Source organism: Hydra viridissima, unplaced genomic scaffold, assembly GCF_058129835.1.
Source record: "Hydra viridissima isolate aposymbiotic clone 2 unplaced genomic scaffold, HvirCarnegie_v1 scaffold_10, whole genome shotgun sequence".
NCBI classification, from domain to species: domain Eukaryota; kingdom Metazoa; phylum Cnidaria; class Hydrozoa; order Anthoathecata; family Hydridae; genus Hydra; species Hydra viridissima.
In genome coordinates this window covers 17,865,281-17,891,170 of record NW_028324309.1, presented here as the reverse complement: position 1 = coordinate 17,891,170, position 25,890 = coordinate 17,865,281, and the positions used below count along the sequence as shown (strand labels likewise).

Below are 25,890 nucleotides of genomic sequence, written 5' to 3'. Positions count from 1 at the left end.
AAAATAAAAAAAATCTTTTTAAAAGAATTTTAATGTTTTCCACCATGCTTAGCAAACCTCGAATTAAAAAATTTTTCAGCGAGGTATTGTAAGGGTACATATTTTCTGAAGACGGAGTTTTTTAGGGCGGAGGTTATGAGGGCTGAGATTAAAAGCGCGTTTATATGATGAGTGCGGAGTTTTGTTTGGGCGGTGAAATGTGAGGGCGACGAATAAGAGTGAGCGTGGAGATATTATTTAGTCTTCGAAGAACGTGTTTGTTTTGTTTGGTTATTTAGGGGTGTTGGGCTGTTTATGGTAGAGTTGCTTGTATGTCCTCAGTGTTGTGTGTGCGTGTGTGCGTGTGTGTGTGTGTGGTTCGCGTACGGTTCGTTTATGGTTTGTTTAACTTCTAACACTTTAGACCTACATTAAGCTTAGCGACAAATTCTTGATACAACGGCAGTTTAATATTTCCTAAAACAAAATGAAAACAAAATATGATCATACTTGCTAATGGTCCTTCTTGTTTCACTTAATAAATACTCTAAAATATATAATTGAAGTATATTATTTAAATATTTAAAAACACAGACGGTACAATGCAATTAAAAGTCACTAAAAAATATTCTCTAACCACTCTGTTAAAGATCAGTTCTCACTTTTCTTTTTCTCTTTGAAAAATACCCTTTTACTTATGCTTTCACAATCACTTTACTCTTTTTTTTCCAAAAACCTCATATCCAAAATCTCCCAAAAATTCTTCCATCAACTCTCCCATCACATCTTTCATCAATCGTTCATAAAATCTTCAAAATAAAAATTCTCCTCATTTTCTGTCATAAAAATCTTCGCATTAAAATTCCCAAGATTTTCTCACCGTTCCTTTTCAGTCTCCGCATATTTTTCTTATATAAGATGCTGTTCAAGTAAAAAGAATTCATTTTATCTTCAAGTTCGTTACGTGTTTGTTATTCGACCTATTAACGGGTGATGACAAAAAAATGAGACTGCGTTCAATTTAAATTTGCATGTACTAATACCATTAGCTGTATATATATTTTGCATGTATTTTAGTGCAAATTTATTCTAGTTTTAAATAAAAAAAAAAAGTAATTAAAATTTAACGATTTAAAATGAAAATAAACAAATCTAAGCAAGAGCTTCACCGTGAACGTGTGTATGGATTTTACATGGACAATAAGCAAAATGGTAAATATTACACTTATTGTCATTTTAAAGCAGAAAAAATACCAAAAGCAACCCTATACCGTATAATTGAACGCGCAGAAAATGGAATCGGAACTCAAAGAGTTAAAGGAAGTGGTCGAGTCGCAAAAAAAATGACGAAAAAGAACATTACTAAGCTGAAGACCATGTTTGACCACAAGGATGGCGTCTCACAAAGACAAGCAGCTAGAAAATTTGTGTGCGATCAGTCTTTTATATGCAAAACATTGAAGAAACACACAGATATTAAATGCAAAAAAAAAACAAAGATTCCATTAAGAACAGAGTCACAAAAACGTAAAATAAGAACCAGATGCAGTCGATTATACGAAAAATATAAAAATCACGATTGGATAATTGATGATGAATCTTATTTCACTTTGAAGCATAGCACCATTAACGGAAGCCAAAATTTCTACTCAAGTAACACTGCTTTGACACCGCCAAGCGTAAAATATGATCCAGTTGAAAAATATGAACAAAAAGTGTTGGTCTGGATTTGCGTTTCGGCTAAAGGTATTTCTATACCTTTTTTTGTACCTTCTAAGCAATCAATCAAGCAAGAATTATACCTGACCGAGTGCATCAAAAAAAAACTTGTTCCTTTCATCAAAGCAAATCATCTAGACGACAATTACATATTCTGGCCTGACCTAGCAACATCACATTACGCAAAAACTGTAGTGGAGTATTTCAGACAAAATAACATCAATTTTGTTGAAAAGGAAGACAACCCTCCCAAAGTACCTGAATGCAGGCCTATTGAGGACTTTTGGTCTCAATTGAAAGGAGAAGTATACAAGAACACCTGGCAAGCAGAAACTATTGATCAACTTTGCAATAGAATAAAGTATTGTTTGAATAAGATTGACTTTACTGCCATACAACGCCTTATGGGATCGGTAAAAGGTCGAATCTATAATATTCGTAGAAATGGAGTAATAGAAGATAATTAAATATATGTTTTGAAAGCTCGAAAAATTCTCTACTTAATGCCTTTTTTATTTTAAAAAAATCATTTAAAATAAAGGAGTTATGGCCTTTTAAACGCAGTCTCATTTTTTTGTCATCACCCGTTACTTATAGTTCTTTAATACAGATTTTACCAGTTATCTTTTGATTTGCGTTTGTCTCTGATGTTGACTTTTTTGTTAAATCATAAACAATAATCTAATTGAACTATTACCATTTTATTAATATAATTACATTTGAGTTTCTGGTTTTACGTTTTGCGTAAAAAGTTACAAATTTTAATGACTGATTTATTTTTCATGCTATTGTAAATGTATGTCCACTTGGTGTTTTGGGTGTCTCGCTCCTTAAATGAGATGCGTTTTATACTTGAGTAAAAACTTAAAGATTATATTTAAAATTTCTTTTGTTTTCCCTTCCAACATTATAAAGTTGCTCAAATCAGCCGTAAACATTAGTGTAAAAGAGTTACATCAGACCATTGTGGGGAATTATTTAAACTTTCCCTGAGACACTAAAGAGACACTTTTTGAACTCGATAATATATTTTACATCTGACTGCGAATCAATACATTTTACAAAATACACTCTCTTTTTATACACTTTTACAACTGCGTCATTTTCACACATTTAATCCAATAACAATTACATACATTAACACCTACATACATTAGCACCTACAAAACATTAAGACCTTCGCACACGCTAATTACATCTTGAAGACTTTTTCTCGACACCCTCCCCCGATTAAAGCTGAGACTTCGGCTTTAATCAGCTATCTTCCATCTCGTCTTCCATGATGTAATTGATCTTTTGTCTTGCATCCAATTTCGCCAGTCTCGTTTCTCTTTTCAAGGTATCCTTTTCGGCTCTGGTTTCCAAACTCTCGCCCGATTCGATTTCTCTTTCTGCCCCAAAACTCAATTCCAAGTCACACACCAACTGAATTGGTCGTTCAATTACACAACCGTTTCCCAGGCGTATTTTAAAGCCACGAATAAATCCATCTTTCTCTTTAATGTTGTTTTCAATTCGACCGATGTTGAGAAGTGCCTTGTCCTTCACATCGTCTTTAATGAGCACCACACTTCCGACACCTGGGAGTTTCACGTTGCCTCTCTTTTCCCTTGCTTGTTTTCGTTCTTCCATTGCGTGCACGTACGTTCATCCATCTTTTCCCTAAGTGATCCTTACAATTTTTCACAAACTTGACTCTCCGTAGACGCTTAGGATGCCCTTACCGATTGTTTTTGTCAAACTTTTCTTCATTATTCCAATTAATCTTTCAAACAAACCTCCCCACCACGGCGCTCTTTATAAATTAAACCTCCACTTTATGGCTGTGGTAGCAAGATAGTTTGCGAGATTTTCATCCCTCCTAAGTGTTAGTAACCACTTCCCTGTTGCCAGAAATGTCTTTGCGTTATCACTAATCATCATTTGTGGTGATCCTTTTCTTGCAACAAACTCCTTTAAAATTCTCTGAAATTCTCCTGCCGATAGATCATGACAAAGTCTAAGGTAGACAGCTCTTGTACATGCGTATGTAAAGAGTGCAACGCAATATTTTTCGACCAACTTTTCTGCCGCTTTATCCTTTAGCGGACCGGCAAAATCAACACCTGTAACCATAAACGGTTCGATATCTTCAGTTCTAAAGGGTGGTAAAATTGCTCTCGTTGGCGGTAACAGCGGTTTCCCTCTATATCTCTTACATAGATTGCATTCACGAATGTCCTTTTTTACGGCAACTCTTTCGGTATCCAAAATCTTTCTCTTATGCTACTCATGGTAACGGGTGATGACAAAAAAATGAGACTGCGTTTAAAAGGGCATAACTCCTTTATTTTAAATGATTTTTTTAAAATTAAAAATGTATTAAGTAGAGAATTTTTCGAGCTTTCAAAACATTTATTTAATTATCTTCTATTACTCCAGTTCTACGAATATTATCGATTCGACCTTTTACCGATCCCATAAGGCGTTGTATGGCAGTAAAGTCGATCTTATTCAAACAATACTTTATTCTATTGCAAAGTTGATCAATAGTTTCTGTTTGCCAGTTGTTCTTGTATAATTCTCCTTTCAATTGAGACCAAAAGTCCTCAATAGGCCTGCATTCAGGTACTTTGGGAGGGTTGTCTTCCTTTTCAACAAAATTGATGTTATTTTGTCTGAAATACTCCACTACAGTTTTTGCGTAATGTGATGTTGCTAGGTCAGGCCAGAATATGTAATTGTCGTCTAGATGATTTGCTTTGATAAAAGGAACAAGTCATTTTTTGATGCACTCGCTCAAGTATAATTCTTGCTTGATTGATTGCTTAGAAGGTACAAAAAAAAGTATAGAAATACCTTTAGCCGAAACGCAAATCCAGACCAACACTTTTTGCTCATATTTTTCAACTGGATCATATTTTACGCCAGACGGTGTCAAAGCAGTGTTACTTGAGTAGAATTTTTGGTTTCCGTTAATGGTGCTATGTTTCAAAGTGAAATAAGATTCATCATCAATTATCCAATCGTGATTTTTATATTTTTCGTATAATCGACTGCATCTGGTTCTTATTTTGCGTTTTTGTGACTCTGCTCTTAATGGAAATAAATACCATAAAAACGTTCACGGAGAAGCACTTGCTTAGATTTGTTTATTTTCCTTTTAAATCGTTAAATTTTAATTACTTTTTTTTTTATTTAAAACTAGAATAAATTTGCAATAAAATACATACAAAATATATATACAGCTAATGGTATTAGTACATCCAAATTTACATTGAATGCAATCTCATTTTTTTGTCATCACCCGTTATCTCCTACTCCCCCGTGTAACGTTTTCGCGTGATGATACTCAATAATTCTTTGAGTTAGTTAAAATCCTTTTGTTACAAATATTGGATTATACCCAGAAACTTTTCCGTGATATCTCCAAAGCTGTTTTTCATCCTGTTTAAGTTCCACATCGGACTTTATTGCAACAGCTTCTTGTAGTAACTTAAGATTCTTCAACTCCGCTTCCATCATCTCTTCAGCTTCCAGTGGTCCTGTTATTTTTTCTTTTATTCCGACAATTGTAAATAAACCTTTTTATGAAGGATGATATTCTTTTGATCTTCCAATTTTTGTGTTTACTCAACATATCTTTAAATATATTATGTTCCTTTATTTTTTCTGTTGCCATTCTGACGTTCTCTTTCACACCAACATTTTCACATGATGCGTACGGCGCTTCAATTATTTCTGGTTGGATTGGCCAATTTTCTTTGTGTTTCAACCATATAGGTCCATTCAGCCACAAGCTTGATAATTTATCAGGACTAACTCCTCTTGTCCCAAGATCACTTGGGTTTTCTTTTGTTGGGACATAAAGCCATTTTACTTCTCCATTCAATAGTATCTGCTGAACTCAATTCCTGACAAACTGATACCAACTACCCCTTTCTTTTAACCAGTAAAGTAGCGCAGTACTATCAACCCAGTGATATACTTCTATAAAATTATACTTGTTTAATGTCTTCCTAACATGATTCATTAACTTGCTCAAGGTATGCGCCGCTACCAGCTCCAGTCTCGGAATACTAAGATCTCTTGGTGTAATCCTTACTTTTGCTATAAGTAGGTTGCTTGTTTTTAAGTTTTGATGGCTGGCTGCAAAGTAGACGCATTCACATACTGCTAATTTACTTGCGTCTGAAAATCCATGGGGCTCCATTTCAATGATTCTTTCAGACAAAACGCTCCGCGGAATTGAAATAGTTCTTTTAATTCTAATCGCCTTGATCCAGGTTTTCCATTCTTCTGAAAGTTCATTTGGAATTTGTTGATTCCATCCGAGTTTTAATAAGCATAGTCGACTGTATAGTATTTTTCCAGTAATTAATGCAGGTGCACTAAATCCCAATACGTCAAAGACACTGTTGATGGCGGATAGCATTTTCCTTTTTCTTATCACTTCTTTATTTCCGATAGTGATGCATGCAGTTAAGTCAATCAATAGTTGATCCGTTTCTTTGTTCCAAGGAATCCCAAGTATTTTTGTTGATTTGACCTCAGCGTCGCTTTCCAATTTGCTTACGTTGCTATGTTATTTGTGCAGCTGGAAACCAACTTCCATTAAGATTTGCGTTGATTCATTTTTAAACCTGATAAGTTCTTCTTCCGTTTCACCACCTGCTTTTATATCATCGACATAAGTATCTTCTTCCAAAGCAAGCAACGTTTTTGGATAAATGTCCTTGCATTTTGTTATATGCTTTTTAATCGTGGCGCCGAAAATGTAAGGACTTGAACTTGAATCAAAAATCACCCTTGCAAATCATAACTCAGTTTATTCCATTTTCTTTAAGTCCTTATACCAAATTAAGCGTTGTGCGTCTCTATCCATTTCGTATATTCTAGTTTGTAGAAACGCCTTCTTCACGTCAGCTAAAACGCAGAGTTTATTCATCCGATTTCGTATGAGTATGTCAAATATTAACGGTTGCAGCGATGATCCCACTTCTAGACAGTCATTTAATGAAGGTGATTGAGCGTCTTTTCTTGCTGAGCAATCATAAACAATTCTCATTTTCGTTGACTCAGCATTTTCTTGGATGAGGAACGTAGTGAATAATTTCTCCCGTAGGTTTTTCTGGTGCCATTTCCAATATTCCCTCATTGATCTGTTCCATCATTATATCATTATACTGTTCTAGTTTTTTAAGCTTTTTCAATCGAGTTGTTACACTTCCCAATCTTTTATGAGCCAGATTTCTGTTGCTTGGCAGTTTAACAATACCCTTTTTCCATGGAGTTTTGGTTTTATAGTAACCTTCGTCGGTTTGATGCAGCTTTACGCTGAAGTCTTGGTGGAATATTGACTCACTTTTGTGTCTGATAATCCAAGTACTTCTAAACTACACATTTGCTCGAACTGATCCCGACCAGTTTTCAATAAGAAACTTTTCTCAACACCAGTACTCAATTGTGTTCGTCTCCCAGAAAGAGTCAATCCCAACATAGTTAATTCGGCTCCTGGATCTTTATCCGGATTTTTTCCGAGAACTACCGGCTCCGTGGTTTTTATTCGTTGATAATCAGCAGCACCAAGTACAATGTGAACAGGTTGAAGTTCTTCACTCCCTTCATCATCGCTAAATTTCAGTCTCCTCAGTTTTGCAAAATTCTTCTTAACATCCTTGATCATCGGATTCGGTAAAAAGGTGAGTGTTTCCTTTTCTGCGTTGGTGCATTCGACCTTGATGCGAAATTCCGGTATCGTTGTTGATTCAAGCGTAACGTTATATATTTCCACACACTTGTCCACCGTTCCATAGAGTTGTTCAATACTTTCCCAGGACAAAATTTGTATAGATTTTCTATACAAAAAATCAATCCTTTTTTCTATAGGCTTTTGGAACATACTCTCTATAGAAATTCAACTACTAAAAGTCTATAGAATATGCAATTGAAAGTCTATAGAAGTTTCTATAGAAAAGATCAATATTATTTTCTATAGGCCTATAGAAATTTAACTACAGAAAGTCTATAGAAGTTTCAATAGATCGTATTTTTCGAGAGTGTATAGAAAATATTTTCTATTATCATTTAGATGGTCTATAGAATCGATGGGATATATTCCATCGAATATAGTCTATATTATATATTACATAAATAATATTCTACATATATTACAGACAATATAATTGCTTCCTATACCAATTTCATAGACTTTTTATGATATTCCATAAACCATCTGTATATTACATATGAGGAATATTTGCTATTGGGAGAGAAAACAAGAAAAAATGCATTTATAAACTTTTAAAACAAAAGACTAAATATTAAATAATCAAAAAAGACAGAAATACACTATGTACATTCGTATAACATCTTTCATATTTTAACTCTTTTTAACTTCCAACACAATATTTAATTTCAATTTGATTGCTGTTCACATATCCTTTGACGACACACCCAGTATTTGATAGGCAAAGGCTAAAAATACAAAAGAGTTCATTTATTCATTGGTTTCTTCCGTTTAATGAAGAAATTCAAATGCTATAACTATTTACCAACAACACCATCAACATGGTCTTGACAAATTTTGGGTTTTGCTACTTTGTCAGAGTGAGCATTACTTTGCTTGCCAGAAAAACTGACACTTCTCAGATAGTCTGTGTTTCCCACCAATGACACCAAAAGATCGTGTACAAATTTATTTGTACTATGCGATTTGTTACATTTGCTGAATTTTACATGGTCAATGTATATTTTGTGACCTGGCACTAATTGTTTCTAAATTACAAAGTAAAAGTACTGTGAATAAAATTTAAATAATTAAACATATAAATAAAGAAATAGATAAATTTTGTAACATAAAAATTCTTACTCTACTAGATCCATTTGGGTATTTGGTTCTTTCCAGATTGGTATGCGTTTCAGTAAGATTTGATTTAGAAACAAGACTGTCATTAAAAGCATTACTATTTGTAATGCTAAATGAATGATTAAGTTGATCAGACATATCAAAAGAGTTGAGTGTGAGAGGTTGCTCTACTAGACCCATATAAATTGCTGGGTCCCTTCCACTTCTGAAAAGATGAATGAAAACTTTGAGTTACATTAAAGTCACTTGCATATTGATTTGAGTTAGAGGAAAGACTTTTTGTCAATTTTGGTATATGATGTGTTAAGGAAGATAAATCACGGGGCTTGTTTAACTGCAAAACTCCATTGAATAAGTTCATCAAGTTTAATTTCTAAAGCAACTTTATCTGCATTCTAAAATAAGAACAAAAAGGAATACTGAAGTTAACTTGCTAAAAGTAGAAGTATTTACAATATACAATACATATACAATGTTTTCAATAAATTTAATGTTTTCTTCAACAAGCAATCGTTTAGTTTTTGCACAACTTTTACAATCATATTTCTAAAATAAGCTGATGAACTTGAATGAAATATTTTAAAATAGCATTTAACATTTATAAAAAACAGTTTTTAAAAATGTTCATCATAACCACACCATTAAAGTTATCTGATTTGGTAATGGTGGAACAACTTTTACAAGGATGTTTGCTTGATTGTTCAACTCCTCCAAATCATCTTCATTATTTAAAATATAAAATAGTATAATACTTGCTTCATTTAAAAAAATGGAAATTTTACTCCTGCATATAAATGTATATATATCCTAAATTCTGCTTACCCCTGATTTTATGACCTTTGCCTCATAATTTTTCCAAGTAGGAGAACCAGACTTTAATGCCTGGTTCTGCAACATTGCATTGAAATAACTTGATGACCACTGTACAACAACATTTTCTCCATATACAACTGGACCTTTAATTAAGTCCATTCGAACAACCTAAATGAAATTAGTTAACTAGTAATACGTATTAATATACTAATGATATAAGTTTTCCAACAGACAAATGGAAAACTTTAAATGAATTTTCAGTTTATACCAGCCAAACAAGAAATAAAATAGAAATAAAGTGCTGCAATAAAACAAATGATTAGTAATAAGAAATACTTTTACTATTACTAATTAATATTATTTCATTTTTTTTTATTATTTGTTGTGATTAAATTTAATTTTGTATATATATATATATATATATATATAAAACAAAGAAACAACAACTATGCATGGTACTTAAAGTTTCATGCCTAATGGCAATCATCAGCCATGAAATACAAATCAAAAATGTAAAAACCGTTACAAAATTACAAAAATTACTGTATCATGTGCTCTGACATTATTAAAGAAAGGGAGGAAGAAAGGAAGTATAGAAAGAACGAAAGAAAGAAACAAAGAAAGAAAAAAATAGAAGAAAAGAAAAAAAGAAAGAAAGAAAGAAAGAATTTAGGCCTAGTCGCCAGTGTCAAATTTGGAAAGGAGAAATTTGTTTCTGTGCCTGGATTTTAAAACCAATTCATTCGTCTCATCAAATAAGATACCTTCTTAAAACATCACCATCATGTACTTCTATATATATATATATATATATATATATATATATATATATATATATATATATATATATATATATATATATATATATATATATATATATATATATATATCTGTTATTTAAATGGAGAAAAACAACATTTTAATAGTACTTAAAGTTTCGTGCCTTACGGCAATCGTCAGCTATTAATTACAAATTAAAAACGTAAAAAACCGTTTAAAAACGAATCAAATTTACGGTAGAACGAATTCTGGCGTAATAAGTGAAAAGACGCATTCATTTAGTCTTCAGTATCAAAAGAGGATAGAAGGAACTTGTTAGCATGTCGACATTTAGATAATATTTCGCTTCTTTTGTTGAGAAGGTTGTTTTCTTTATACGATAAAATTTCAAACTTCTCGTGAAGGCAAAGGTTACAGGTCTTGGTTTCAGGGTTGGAAGGTTTGCATCGCTTTACAATTCTCCACTTTATTATAGGTGTGATAGCTTTTTCTTTGAATTTCCAAATTTCCTTTGAAAGTTCGGTATCATTCTCATACCTGACCGTATTAAAAGATTTTACATGGTTAGCATATCTTAGCTTAAACGGTGTCTCGCTAATGCCAAAATAAACTTTTTCTTTGAGTTCAAGATTTTCGGAACTCACGATAGCTTTATAAACGATATTGCTTAATAAACATTGATTGTTTAAAGGACACGCAGTTTTGTTGGTACAGTTGCAGGTGTTTTTTGGTATGCTTCTTTGGTCTTGTAAAATTTTGTGATTATGCGAATTAATGATGGATTTTACGTTTCGCATACAGCTATAACTTACCTTGATCGAACTTCTATTGAAAATTTTGTGCAATCTATGCTTTACCGGGAAGTGAAGGTCAAGCAATGCAAGTAAACGGTTTCCTATTTTTGTTTCCACGTTTTGACTGAATGGAGGGTTAAACCATATAATGTTTCGCTTGCGTTTTGTATTTTTAGTCGTGGCAACTTGATGTTGATAATTAAGTTTACATTTATAGCCTGCTTTATTTAAAGCCTCTTCGTAAGGTGGAATAGCACTTTTAAAAATAAGTTCGTTTGATGAAGTTGAAGATAATCTTAATTCAACAGTGCGAGGTAGTCTTTTTAAAACACTTGGTGGATGGTTGGAATCACAGTTGAAGTAACTCAGTTCGTTATCACATTTCGAGTAAGGTCGAAAAGAATTATCATTAAGATCAAGTGTCACATCGAGATAATTTACGATTTTCATATTGCATTTGATGGAAATAAGAAAATCATTACTTTTAAATATTTTCACGAAATGCTTTTTGATTTTTTCCATCTGCTGGCCGTTTTTGTTTTTAAATATTGCTAGCCCGTCGTCACGATATAGCCCGAAATCTTCACTTTTATAATGTTGCGAAAGTTGAAATAATAGAAAGATTCCTACTAATTCACATACTTCAGCACCATCGTAAGCCCCCATTGTAACATCGAACTGCCCCCCATTTTTCTTAATCCACATTTCATTGTTGTTAAAAAGTAAAGATTTTCTTGCATGTTTTATTATTGCTTTTTGCTCCGAGTTTATTAGAAGGTGCTGTTCGGCAAAGTTGATTGCAGCGTTGAGAATTTTTTCACTTATTGAAGGATAAAAATCATTAATGTCAAAAATTAGAAATTTGTAGAGACGTTTGTTTTTAATTTTTTTAAACCAGTATGCGAAAACGTAAAATCCATCATTAATTCGCATAATCACAAAATTTTACAAGACCAAAGAAGCATACCAAAAAACACCTGCAACTGTACCAACAAAACTGCGTGTCCTTTAAACAATCAATGTTTATTAAGCAATATCGTTTATAAAGCTATCGTGAGTTCCGAAAATCTTGAACTCAAAGAAAAAGTTTATTTTGGCATTAGCGAGACACCGTTTAAGCTAAGATATGCTAACCATGTAAAATCTTTTAATACGGTCAGGTATGAGAATGATACCGAACTTTCAAAGGAAATTTGGAAATTCAAAGAAAAAGCTATCACACCTATAATAAAGTGGAGAATTGTAAAGCGATGCAAACCTTCCAACCCTGAAACCAAGACCTGTAACCTTTGCCTTCACGAGAAGTTTGAAATTTTATCGTATAAAGAAAACAACCTTCTCAACAAAAGAAGCGAAATATTATCTAAATGTCGACATGCTAACAAGTTCCTTCTATCCTCTTTTGATACTGAAGACTAAATGAATGCGTCTTTTCACTTATTACGCCAGAATTCGTTCTACCGTAAATTTGATTCGTTTTTAAACGGTTTTTTACGTTTTTAATTTGTAATTAATAGCTGACGATTGCCGTAAGGCACGAAACTTTAAGTACTATTAAAATGTTGTTTTTCTCCATTTAAATAACAGATATATATATATATATTGCTCTATTATTATAATATTGAGCACTCTTTTACGCACAAGAGCTTTGTATTATTTTGATATAATACATAACCAATCAATATATATATATATATATATATATATATATATATATATATATATATATATATATATATATATATATATATATATGGCGCTATTTTCCTTTCGTAACCACCTACTTTTTTGTTGCAGATTACAAAAGATAGTCGTCCAAAATTAATAAAAACCATAGGAAACAATGCTTTTAGACCAACTTAATATTCTTTAAATTCAATCTGAAAGTGTTAAAAACTCATACGAAAACGCTAAAACTCGCCATTTTTTCAACGTAATGACGAATTTAAAAAAATGACTAAAATATTTCACTTATAGACCTGGTTTTTATTGCTTGGTAGTTTTATCATAGTTTTCGCAATGATTAGCATTTGGATGAACCGCTTAAAATTAAAAAATTTAAACAGCAGTGAAAACCATGTTTAATTTTTGAATAACTTATTTCACTTTTTAACTCGTCTTCGCGTTGAAAAAATGGCGAATACTAATGTTTTCGTATGAGTTTTTAACTTTTTCAGATTGAATTTAGAGTATATTAAGTTGGTCAAAAAGTATTGTTTTCCATACGTTTTGTTACTTTTGTAAAGAAATAAACTACTAAAATTGAAAAGAAAAAATTCCTAGATATTGGGATGCTACAGCTCCACTATTATTTATAAAATATAAAATTAGCCTATTTATGTATATAAATATATATATATATATCAATATATATCAATATATGATTTATATAAAACATTATTGTAACATATGTTACAACAATTTTTTATATAAAAATCCACAATATAAAAATCAATAGACGTTATTTTCTCAAGACATGTTCTTTTGTAGAATATATCTATGATCTAATATTAGATCAATTCTATAGACAAAGTTTTTAGAATCCAGGACAAAAAGTTCTATAGATTTTCTATAAAAACCATTTCATTTCTATAGGAGTTTTATAAAAATAATTGAGTTCTATAAAATTTCTATAGACAATTTCTTAAAGTTTATAGAAATCAAAATATATTTTGAAGTCTATAGAAATTTCTATAGACTTTAAGAATTTGTCTATAGAAATTTTATAGAATTCAATTATTTTTATAGAACTCCTATAGAAATAAAATAGTTTTATAGAAAATCTATAGAACTTTTTTTCCTGGGTTTATATTCCTTTCGTGTAGCTTTCAGCTTTAGCTTCGTAATCAAGTTCGTACATATATAGGAACTTCCAGCACCCGTATCCAACATTATTCTTGCTTTTTCGCCATTTACTTTTGCGATCACTGTTGGGTGAATAGTTGTACTTGCATTAAGCACCGCTCCCATGGTTTCTTTTTTATTTTCCATTTTACCATCCATTTTTGCGTTCCCATCTTGACAAATGGACGAGTGATGTTTTTTGATGCTCTTTCTGCATCCTCTTGATTTACAATTTGCCGCCAAGTGTCCGTAATCAATGCAGTTGTAACATAATCTTTTGCTTGTTAAAATCTTCCTGCGCCTAGCAACAGTTAGCACTTTTGTACAATCCTCGCTTTTGTGGTTTTGTAACCCACAGTAGATACATCCAGGCTTACCACTACTTGCCATGATTTCTTTGTCATAAAGACAGCCATTGTATTGTTTAAATGTAGTGCTTCGATGCTCATAGGACCTTGACTGTACGTTTGCGTTCTTTTTATCGCCCTTTGTTTGTTCGTCGCTTGGGTTGAGTTCAACGGATTCCTTTCAATGTACTTTTGCAACTTTTCGAAGATTTTCTACAGTCCCCATTCTTCCCATCCATCATCGTTTTGTGTGAGTATTTCTCGAACTGGTCCAAGTTAATCCATCAATGAATACACGAATGATTGAGCCGTTTGTAGTTTCTGCATAGCTTTCAATGTTCGTACAGTTCTCGCAAGCTTGTTGTAAAAGTCGTGAACTTCTTTGATCTTGTGAGTGCTGTGTATAGCCGTCAATCCTTCCAAATCTTTAATCAATGCTTTGTGAACCCAAATATCTTTTCCGTAAGTTTCTTGTAGTATGCGTTTAATTTCATCGTATCCCTTCAACGAATGTGGTAAACCAAGTATGTCCTCACTGGGCTTTCCTTCGACGAGTTCCAGTAAGAAGTTGAATTTGCTGATGTTTGATATGTTTGAGTTGTCGACTTCTACCGTAAATTCTTCCGTAACCAGTCTTTATAACCGCCATTAAATTTTGTGATTGTGTACTTTTGAAGCTTGACGTATTGCTGAGTAGCTTCGTTTTCGTTTCCAAGAGATTTGCGCAATGTTTCTTTCATTTTTAGTTTCTTTAGATACCACTCTTCTTCGCTTTGAAGTTTTCTCCATGAGGCTTGTTCTGCTTCTTTTTGAATCATTAATTACTGTTCCATGATTTGTTTTTCATACTCAAATTTTCTGATGCATTCGTTTTTTTTTATCGAATTTAACTTGTCCCCCATTTTGTTTTTAATTTCAATCGCTGCTTCTACTTCCATTACTGGTTTTGAAAGCCATTCTTCTACCGAATCGATGTTTTCGCCGTCGTCGAGCATTTTTCTGGTCAGCTCATCCTTTGCCATTTCAAATCTTCCCAATAAATTTGTTATTTTGTGCAGCGCCAAGATTATGCTTGATTTGTCGCCATTAATCGTGTTGTTTTATGCTTTTAATGATTATTCTTATCATGTTGATTTCTCTCTGGTAAGTTCGTTCTTGGTCCATTCTTCGCTAACTCGTAAGTTTCGTTCGTCCTGGCAGTAGTCGCCACCAAAGAGTGTGGGGAATTATTTAAACTTTCTCTGAGATACTAAAGAGTCACTTTTTGAACTTGATAATATTTTTTACATCTGACTGCGAATCAATACACTTTACAAAATACACTCTCTTTTTATACACTTTTACAATTGCGTCAATTTCACACATGTAATGCAATAACAATTACATACATTAACACCTACACACATTAGCACCTACAAAACATTAACACCTTCGCACAAGCTAATTACATCTTGAAGACTTATTCACGACACCATTGATAAAAAAAATACTTAGTTTTAAAGTTACGCATACCAAACTTTCTCAACTTGTTCTCAAACGCATGCAATTTCTAGAACATCGTTATGTAAAACGCTGAAATTTACGCGTTATTTATTTCGGTTTATAGTTTTACGGTCTTTTAAGTATTACAAAATTTCAATTCTTGAAGCCCTGTACCTTTAAATTATTTTTCACGCTTTCATTTCGTAACTCATAGGAACTTTTTGTAACTCGCTTTTAGGTGTTACACGTTTTTGAGTTTTATTACCAAAACTAAGGTCTAAAGTTTTTGTAGTTCTTATTAACACATATTTCTGGTCTTTTAAATGTTCTACCCAGTAAGTAGAGAGGATAACTCGTGCAAATATTGCCAATGACACCAAAGAAGAAGACTTTGATTTCATCCCTTTAATGGCATTCTAATTATGACATTTTTAAAAAATTTTTTCGCTCAGTGTTGATTACCTGCACAAACCTCCAACAAATTTTCATTGTAAATATTTCAAGTAAATAAGTTTTCTGGTATTGACCTCTAACTGCAAACTTGGGTGAAATGCAAAAACTTTTGAAGCCTTTTCGTTCTTTGAGGAGAAAAGGTGTGATAAAGGAAAAGGGACTCAATCTATCGTATATGAAGCTCCTCACTATATATGGAAAATCTGCTTTTGCTAAGGATCTAGAAAAGACATTAAAAACTATGATGTGAGACCGACAAAAGAAAATGTAATTTCCGTAAGAAATAAATGATACTTTCGCTGACCGTTATAAATAATTTGAGAAAATCAAACAAAGCACTTCTTAGCATCAAAGTCGACATGGCAGCAAGTAACGCAGTGTGCGGCTATTCTTTAGTGCAAGAGAGATACAAAATTGCTTACAACATTGGGGAAGAAAAAGTTTTTGTTCTTACAAATCGAAAACTCCTCATCGTTTTTACTCGCTGAAGTATGACGATTTGCTTGTGAATGACTCACATTTCCTTCAAAAGTCTAAAAATGAGTAAGAACTTAGCAATATGTATAGATTGTTGTTTCCATCAATGAGGTCTAATCAAGATCAGTATGTAGTTCTTAGTAATACTAAAATACCCAAATACCAGATGTGGGCGCTACTCGGTTTTCTCCATACCACCCCTCCCCCCTTCCACCCTAACTTTATAATTGATTCTGATAGAGAATTTTATGCTGATTAAGAATCATATAAAACATGGGTCTCAAAGTTAATGAAAAGTGCACTAAACTGAAGTTGAAAATACAAAATTGGACGAACAATCCCTGTTTAACTACCTTTTGCAATAAGCAGTTAAGTATAAGTAAAAGATAGCTCTTGATCAAGAAGTAAGTAATATATATATACAATAACAAAATCAATTACAAAGCTCGCATGCTTTAGCCCTCTTTCTAATACAAAAAGCCGTTGCGAGAAAAGCATTCTTTTAAAAACAAAAAGCCATAAAATAGTTCGTTGCATTAAAAGTAATGCAACACTGGCCCCCACTTAAGTGTCCTTATTCACTAAAGGTATATTCTTTTCATCGATAAAGGTTATATTTACATTGTTATTAATATCTGGAGCTTGCATAGGTTTATGTTCTTCTAATAGATATAATTTATTAATTGGCCTTTTTATAACTTGAGGTTTATTAGTAGAAATACATCTAACTGATGCTGCACGAATTAGATTATCATTTGATGGTATTAATTCCTGTACGATACCTAACTTCCATTCGCAACGTGACGTTTTCGGATCATCTATTATAACGACATCACCAATTTTAATGATGTGACCAGAGCTTTGAGATTTGCGACATTTATGAAATTCTCTTAGTTCAATTAAATATTCATTTTTCCATCTCTGCCAAAAGTGCTCCAGAATGGTTTTACTATGATAATACTGTTTACTTAAATTATGTTCCTCATCAGAAAGGATATTTGAATGCGACGACTCTAAATTAAGCTTACGCCCAAACATAAGATGATTAGGTGTTAAAGATTCATCACCAGGTGTTTCATAAATAAAGGTAATAGGCCTGTTGTTAGTTATGATTACGATTTCAGAAAGAATTGTAAGCATTTCTTCATAGTTTAATCTTGATGTTGTTAATATTTTTTTAAGAGTTCTTTTTATTGTCCTAACCATTCTCTCAAAGAACCCACCCCACCACGGCGCTGCAGCCACATTGAAATGCCAACGGATACGCTTAGAAGAAACAAAAGCTTGGGTTTCATCTGCAGAGAAATATGTGCCATTATCACTGACAATCTCATAGGGTGAACCATAATGACCAATAAACCGACGTAGACAACGAATACATGACTGTGCAGAACAATCAGGAACAAGATCTAAATGAAGAAAACGTGTACTAGAACAAGTTGCAATAAATATCCAAGCTTTAAACATTTCATCTCCAAAATAAATATTTTTAACAAAAATCGGACCACAATAATCTACTCCAGCACATTTAAAGGCGTATTCATCATTTAGTCTTGACAAAGGTAAGGGAGGTGAAATAGGATATTTATAAGGTCTGCTATCATATCGTCTACACACATAGCATTTTTTAATCAGCTTCCTAATAGTATTTCGAGCTTTTGGAATCCAAAACTTGGAACGCAATTGAGTTAATGTTTCCTTTACTCCATTATGTTTTACTATTGAGTGGCAATGTAATATTAATAGTTCACTAAATAAACTTTTTTTAGGCAAAAATATTGGATGTTTTGAATTGTATGGAATTGGGGCATTACCAAGACGACCTAAACAACGAACAATACCACTTTCAATGAAAAAACCTAAATCTTTTTTCAACTGATTATAAGATTTTAATAAACTTATATTTTTTTGAATATATGTAATCCAAAGAGTTTCAGCTTGGTTTAATTCTATGGCATTCGGAGTAGAAGAAAACCCTTGCACACATATTTCTTTTTTAACTATACGGACAAAACGCAAAACAAATGAAGTGACTCTCAGAAGATGGTCATAGTTTTTAAATCTCTCAATATGCATAAATTCTAAATTTAAAGGAGAATCGACAGATGTCATCAATGTTGCAACATCAGAATGGAATGATAATCCCTGCTTTTTGAAATCAAAGCATGGCCAGGAAACAGAATCATTATACAAAAATTTGGCACCTTTGAACCAAAGTTCATTATTTTGAAAATCACTAAATTTACTCCCACGTGATATAATATCTGCTGGGTTTCTCTCACTTTCAATATAATCCCAAAATTTAACATCATATAACAACCGAATTTTTTCTAAACGCTTTTGAATAAACAATTCATAGATTTTATTTTCATTATTAACCCAATTTAGACAGATAATAGAATCAGAAAATAATTTTATTTCAGAAATATTGTAAACACTAGATAATTCTTTGGAAACAACTGACATTAAGTTAGCTAATAATAACATGGCTCTTAATTCCAGCCTTGGAATTGTACTTTTACTTAAAGGAGAAACTCTAGATTTAGAAGTGACCAAACAAGTATTGTAATTGTTGTTAGTACAACATCTCAAATAAACACAACACCCATATGCTTTTAGACTTGCATCACTAAAACCATACAACCCATATTTAAAATTATCTGGTTTGTCAGCCAACTTTATATGCCACCTTGGCACACAAACAAATGGTACAGAAATTAAATCATGAACAATATGATCCCATTCATTCAAAATATCACCATCTATTTCAACATTCCAACCGAGTTTCAGCCTACAAATAGACTGAAACAATATTTTACATCTTACAATGACAGGATTTAGAAGTCCCAAAGGGTCGTAGAAGCTAGCTATAAATTTAAGAATGTCTCTTTTTGTTGGGTTAGAGTTAACAGTTGTAAGAAGTTCTTGAAACGAAAAAATAAAGCAATCTTCTGATTTATTCCATTTTAAACCTAAAACTTTTGATACATTGTGCGAAATAAAGTCATCCTCTTGAATCAAATCGCATAACTCCTTTGAGTTTGACTCAAACTTTCTCAGATTAAATCCACCTTCTTTTAAACATGATTTGGATTTTTTATAAAATCTAAGTCCTTCAGAAACAGAATCAGTACTTGTATTTAAATCATCTACATGAAGTGATTGAATAAATTTTTTAACAAACTTTGGATCGCTATTTAGATAACGTTCTGCATGAGTTAGAAGTGTTGCAGACAATAAAAAGGGAGAAGATGTTACACCGAACAAAACTCTGCATAAACGATATGTACTCAATGCAGCTGAATTCAGTTTAGTGTTATTTAAATCAAACAAGTCATCATACCATATAAAACGCGCAAAGTCACGGTGTTTTTTAGCCAATGATATGTTTAAAAATGCCTTTTCAATATCTGCAATGAAGGCAATTCGCTTTGAACGAAAACGTAATAACACTCCAAATAAAGAAGTTGTAAGAGATGGTCCAGAAAACAAACACTCATTCAATGAGGGACCAGATATAGAAGAACTTGCATCGAAGACAATTCGAATTCTTGAAGTTTGCTTATCATTACGAATAACTGGACGATGGGGTAAATAGTGAACATCGCCAATATTGCTTTCAAATTTGGACACTCGTTCGATAATGCCCTTTGTCAATTGTTCTATAATAATGTCATTGTAAGATGTAAACATATTTGAATCTTTCATAAACTTTTTCTCTAAAGCCAACAACCTATTTTTGCATAAACTATAATTGTCACCTAACACAGGATGGTCTGATTTGAATGGTAATTCAACTTCGTACATTTGGCCATCAAATTTTATATTATTTTTAAACTGATCACATATGACCTCATCAATTACATTAAACTTTGTATCGTCCCATAAAGAATTAAACTCCATTTTAATTGCTAATTGGCTATTGACAAATTCAGAGTCTATTTTTAAAACATGTGTTGATAAAACAGTTGAATTATCTACCCTATCCCTTTCAACGATCATAGGACCACTAACAATGTATCCCACTTTTGATTTAATAGCTACTGGACCACTAATTCCTCTAATGACTTGATTTTCTATAAATTTCCAATAAAAATTAGCTCCAACCAATATATCAACAGATAAAGTATCACTTAATTTATTATCATCAGCTAACCTTAGACCTCTCAAATGGCTATAGTTACTAGAAGCAATACCAATATGCTATCCATTTAAAGGAGAGCAAATGTCTTTAACAAAGCATTCTATGACAATGTAATAACCATAAGTACTTTTGACACACAACCTAACTCTGTCTAAGACCTCTGAAATGCTACCATGTCCAAAGGTCTTGATATGGATTTCTTTTTTGCACAATGGTTTTAATTTAAGTTTGGCACATGCTGATGTAGAAATATAGCTGAGCTGCGAACAATTATCAAACAGGAGTCGACAGGTTGCAGATTGGGAGTGGTCTTCATTTTCAACCAATACTAATGCAGTTTGCAGCAAAACAGCTTCAGTCTGAAGTAAAGAAGCACTGGCAACTGAGGTTAAATTTGAATTTTGTTTTTCATTGTTAGATTTTGCATGATCCTTTCGATTGTCATGATCACAAATTGAAATATGATGTAAACCACCACATTTAAAACATTTAAAGGAAGAAGGGCATTGATGACTAAAATGTCCATCATGAAGACAACGAAAGCATCGCCTTTTCTCGCTCAAAATCTTCTTTCGAGCTGTAACATTTGTAATAACTTGACATTGATGTGGCTTGTGGTTATTATTGCAGAAAATACATGAAAGTTGAGTAGCAGTAGAATTATTTTTATTAAAGGGTATATTATTGACATGATAATTATTTCTTTCAAAATAGGTTGATCGCCTTTTATCTGATGCTCCAGTAGAATGAAAAGTACTGGCTGTGAATGGTAAACTAGAAGGTTCTGAAGAATTGCTACTCTGTTCACGTGCTCTTAACTCAGATTTTAGTACATCAAGTACATTTCTTATTTCCCAAGTTTCATTATCATTTAATTTACGACTGATAATTAGGTAAGTTCATCAGGTAACTTCTCAAGCAATACTGGGATCAACAAAGGACCATATATTGAGGAATTAATTCCAAGGTTTTCTAAACTACGAACCTGGATTTCAATCATATCTAAAATTCTTCTTAAAGAATTGACATTTTTTATGTTGATTACACGCTCTAGAGATAAAAGCTTTTTCATGTGAGAAGATATCAATGTTTGTTTATTTGAAAAACGATCTTTCAATATATCTAATGCAATTACATAATTATCATTGGAAAGTGATAACCCTGTGATTGCAGATAATGCTTGGCCTTGGACTAAGTTTCGTAAATATGTCATTTTTTGAATATTAGACAGTTCTTCATTTTGGTTAATAGCACAGTTAAAGTTTTCAAAAAATGAATGCCAATTTTCTGCTTTGCCATCAAATGGTTCAAGGTTTAATGCAGGAAGTTTAACCACCTTGTTAATTTTAAATGTAGCAACGGAACTGGATTCATTACCTTTTGAATCAAATTGTTTTAAGAAAGTATTAATTTTCAAAATTTCACGTTTATAGTTAAGTGTAAATTGAGTAGAATTGTCATCATCGAGTTGTAATTCATCAATATCTTCAATTAAAACAGAAATCTCTTCATCTAACATTTTGATTTTTTCAAACTTATCTGCAGCAGTGTCTTGTAAGGTTATAAGCTCATTTGAAACTTCTATGTGATTATCAGCTCTAATAAGTTCATTAGTTTGATTAAATATTTTTATAACTGAATTTATGTTCATTGTACGAACTCTGCGTTTAGTAGAAAGATTGGACATGGTGCAAATCTAGAATCTCACAGAGTAAAATTTTTTTTTTTTTTTTTTTTTTTTTTTTAAAAAAAAAATAAGGGAATAATGATATTAATGAGTTTATACACAACTCTTTAAGATGAATGCAAGTGTTGATAATAGTTAAGATGAAATATGTTAGACAAATAATTAAGATAAAAATGAATCTCAGATGATTGTACTAAAGAACAATTATAACAATTAAAATCTGCACGTATAATGAAATTTCCTTTTAGTCAATGTAAAGCATATTAGGACTGCCTACCAGTAACCACATTAACTTTAATGTTTTCAATGAAAGCAAGTCCAAAATAGCAGAAAGTTTTAAATTATTTTAAATCCAGACCAATTTAAAATGCACTTCGAATAATTACAGTACTTGTCTTTCGAAATATAATTACTCCAAATAGAGACAACGTATTTAACATTAAAATATTACAGAAGAAAAATAATAACTTAGCTGCAAGTATCTGGAAATATCTTTAGCATCCAACCGAATAAGATTTCAGGATAATCACTACTGTAACAAGCTTAAATCACAAACAAAACTCCGTGGGCTCCATGTTTAACTACCTTTTGCAATAAGCAGTTAAGTATAAGTAAAAGATAGCTCTTGATCAAGAAGTAAGTAATATATATATACAATAACAAAATCAATTACAAAGCTCGCATGCTTTAGCCCTCTTTCTAATACAAAAAGCCGTTGCGAGAAAAGCATTCTTTTAAAAACAAAAAGCCATAAAATAGTTCGTTGCATTAAAAGTAATGCAACAATCCCTAATATTCACCATCTTAAATAAACTAACATAGTTGATTTTGTTCTCAAAAGCAAAATATTGCCAGCCTGGTTTTTATTATAGACCAATTTCATGTGACGTATAAGCAAAATGTAAACAATAAGCGCGCGGATACTGGCAGGCAAAACAAAACTAAAATAGCGGTTTAACTATAGTCAACATTTATTTTAACTTGATAAACATAACTATTTAAAATATTAAAATCAATTATCAATAAATAAAAAATGAATATTTCAATCGCAATTGAATTAATCCAGAAAATTTAAATGAAAGTGTTTGGAAGAAAGACATTACAAAGTTGCCTGAAATTACTTGGAGAGACGTTTTAATTTTTCTCATAGACACTCCTAGTGAGTTTACAAAAGAAAATACCAAAGCATATAAATCATTCGAGGCATAAAAAAACTTATTTTTTCTGTGGCCATGTGCAGGATTGTTGGTTCTTTCAAGCCAGCGAGTCAGCATAAAAAGTTCCATGTATGATGTATGGGCTTGTCTTTACTAAGATGGATGGGTTAAAAAAAGCAGCTGCACTTGTCCAGTGGGACTAGGTTCAGCTTGCTCACATATTGCAGCTCTACTTTTTAAACTTGAGGCTGCTGTGCACCACCGTTTAAATAGAGAAGATGCGTCAACAAGTCAGCTTTGTTCATGGAATGCCTCAAAGCTCAATGTTAATTCAACACCATTAAGGGCTATGATTTTTAGCAAAAATAAAAAAAGAGGAGAGTTACCCTCATTTAATGATCTTGTATTAAAAAAAACAAACGAAAAGCATAAGAGCATCAACTATGTTTAAATTAAATGGATATTATTCATATATTGACCCATCATTTTGCATATCAGTCAGCGACTTTAACACCTTACACCAATCCAATCCTAAATCTGTTATATTTACCAGCTTAGATTGTAATAGCCATCATAAATCAAGTTATACTAAGTCAGGTTCTGAACTTGCCAAAGTAACATATCAACAAAATCTATCATCATATGGGCAAGTTCATTGGGCAGGAAGAATTACAGCTTCAATATGTTTTAATGTATTTCACACAAATAAATTTGTTCTCAGTGAATCTCTTATCAAAGAAATCATGCTATATAAAAAAGATTTTTATAGCATATTTACACAATACGGTAAGAAAATGGAAAATTGGGCCAAAGATACATATTATGAGGTCCAGTTAAAGAAGCACAGCAATTTTTCGTTTATTAACTCTAGCTTTTATGTTATGGCTGATATGCCTTTTTTGGGAACTTCTCCTGATGGAATATTTACCTGTTCTTGTCATGGAAAGAGTGTTTTAGAGATTAAATGCCCATATAATTATAAAAATGTTTTTATTAACTGGCAAAGTGATGAAAAATTTCCCCTTCACAGTAATGGTCTAAAATCAAATCACCCTTACTTTTCCCAGATGGAATTACAGATGTTCGTTTGCAAAGTTACCTTTGGTGAGTTTTTTATGTGGTCCCCAGTTGAGCAAAACAATTATTTACAGTGTACAGCATGATAATGAGTTTCTTAAAGTAGTTGTTAATTTTTTGGCTAAATATTTCTTCAATGTTATTTTACTAGAAATTGTCAGCAGAAAAAGAGACAAAGACATTCAACATAGAAAACAGTATTGTTATTGCATGAAACCTGAATTTGGTTTCATGATTTCATGCAGTAATACAAGTTGTTCCAAAAATGGTTTCATTACTCATGAGTATATGTTACAAGGAAACCAAGAGGTTCCTGTTCTCTCCTCAATGCAAGAGTTAATTACTATATTTTTTATTAAAAGTACCATTTAGTGATAACTAATATTTATGTTATGGTAATGAATTCATATTGTATTTTTATTAGATATAGTAATATAACACAATAGAAGAATGTAATATTTAAATAAAATAAGCTATTTATTACAGTATACAAATAGTACAGTTTGATTATTAACATAAATTGTTTGTGTTACCGTTGCAGCTTTCATATTGTAAGCCCTCTAGTATTTTTGCGGGTTCTCAGCTTTGAACAAAAAACTTCTTCGGAATTTTAGGAAATCGTCGAAAACAGAAGATGTTCATAAAGAGTAGGCAGTTTATTTGAAATGAATTAGAAGCCAAATAAAAAACTGTTTGTATGATCAATATACAAATGGCAGCTTTATAAAATCAAGTTAAAAAGATTTTAAAAAGTGTTTACTCAAATTTAAACGAAAAATGGGGTGAAGATATAATAAACGGTGTGCATATTATAAAAGGTCTTACTGACACTAATCTCAATCTGAAAATAAGTTTAAAACAGAATTTTGAAAATATTGAAACCTTTTGTAAGAAGGTTGAAAAAAAAATCGGGTTTGAAAAGCCTAAATGCTTCAAATTAATAACTTCTTCTGAAGTCTAAGAAAACCATTGAAATAAGAAATTTCAAATCTATGACCAATAGAGACGCGAACTTAGTACCTGACAAACTTGTTAACTTCAAGAATAGTTTAGATAAAGGCTTGCAGAAGTTTACCATATCTTCTTATTCTAACTAAACAGAAATAACTATTGAGTTGGTAAAGATGGGTGTTAATCCTCTCGGCGGAAGTGAATTTAGCATCTCGGCGCTTTTAATTCTTTTTGTTTGTAGTAATATTCAGATGGCTAAAAGTTTTATGAGGAGTAAAATTACATTCAAAATAAAGATATTTTAATTCATTTTTTTAAAAACTGATTAGAAATTTTGCA

At 32.0% G+C, this 25,890-nt stretch overlaps 2 protein-coding genes, 1 long non-coding RNA gene and 1 pseudogene across 3 annotated transcripts; 1 reads left to right on the top strand and 3 right to left on the bottom strand.

Annotated features, from left to right (window-relative positions):
- Window positions 1-8,554: 8,554 nt before the first annotated feature.
- LOC149883452 (uncharacterized) lies at window positions 8,555-9,602 on the bottom strand. The gene is made up of 2 exons (XR_016456687.1): window positions 9,368-9,602; window positions 8,555-8,940 (listed from the first exon to the last, which is right to left on the bottom strand). It is a non-coding gene; the product is annotated as an uncharacterized LOC149883452 (long non-coding RNA).
- Window positions 9,603-17,099: 7,497 nt separating this feature from the next.
- Window positions 17,100-21,523, bottom strand: LOC149883451 (uncharacterized). The gene is made up of 4 exons (XM_090101078.1): window positions 21,513-21,523; window positions 20,826-21,453; window positions 18,434-20,738; window positions 17,100-18,358 (listed from the first exon to the last, which is right to left on the bottom strand). The coding sequence occupies exons 1-4, from the start codon at window positions 21,521-21,523 to the stop codon at window positions 17,100-17,102; spliced, it is 4,203 nt and encodes a 1,400-aa protein (XP_089957204.1).
- LOC149883450 (uncharacterized) lies at window positions 21,099-22,366 on the bottom strand. Its single transcript, XM_090101194.1, has one exon. It carries the CDS (start codon window positions 22,364-22,366, stop codon window positions 21,569-21,571), a length of 798 nt encoding a protein of 265 aa, XP_089957320.1. The 3' UTR covers window positions 21,099-21,568.
- A 1,288-nt stretch (window positions 22,367-23,654) lies between these two features.
- LOC149883449 (uncharacterized) lies at window positions 23,655-24,972 on the top strand (annotated as a pseudogene).
- The last annotated feature ends 918 nt before the right edge of the window (window positions 24,973-25,890 follow it).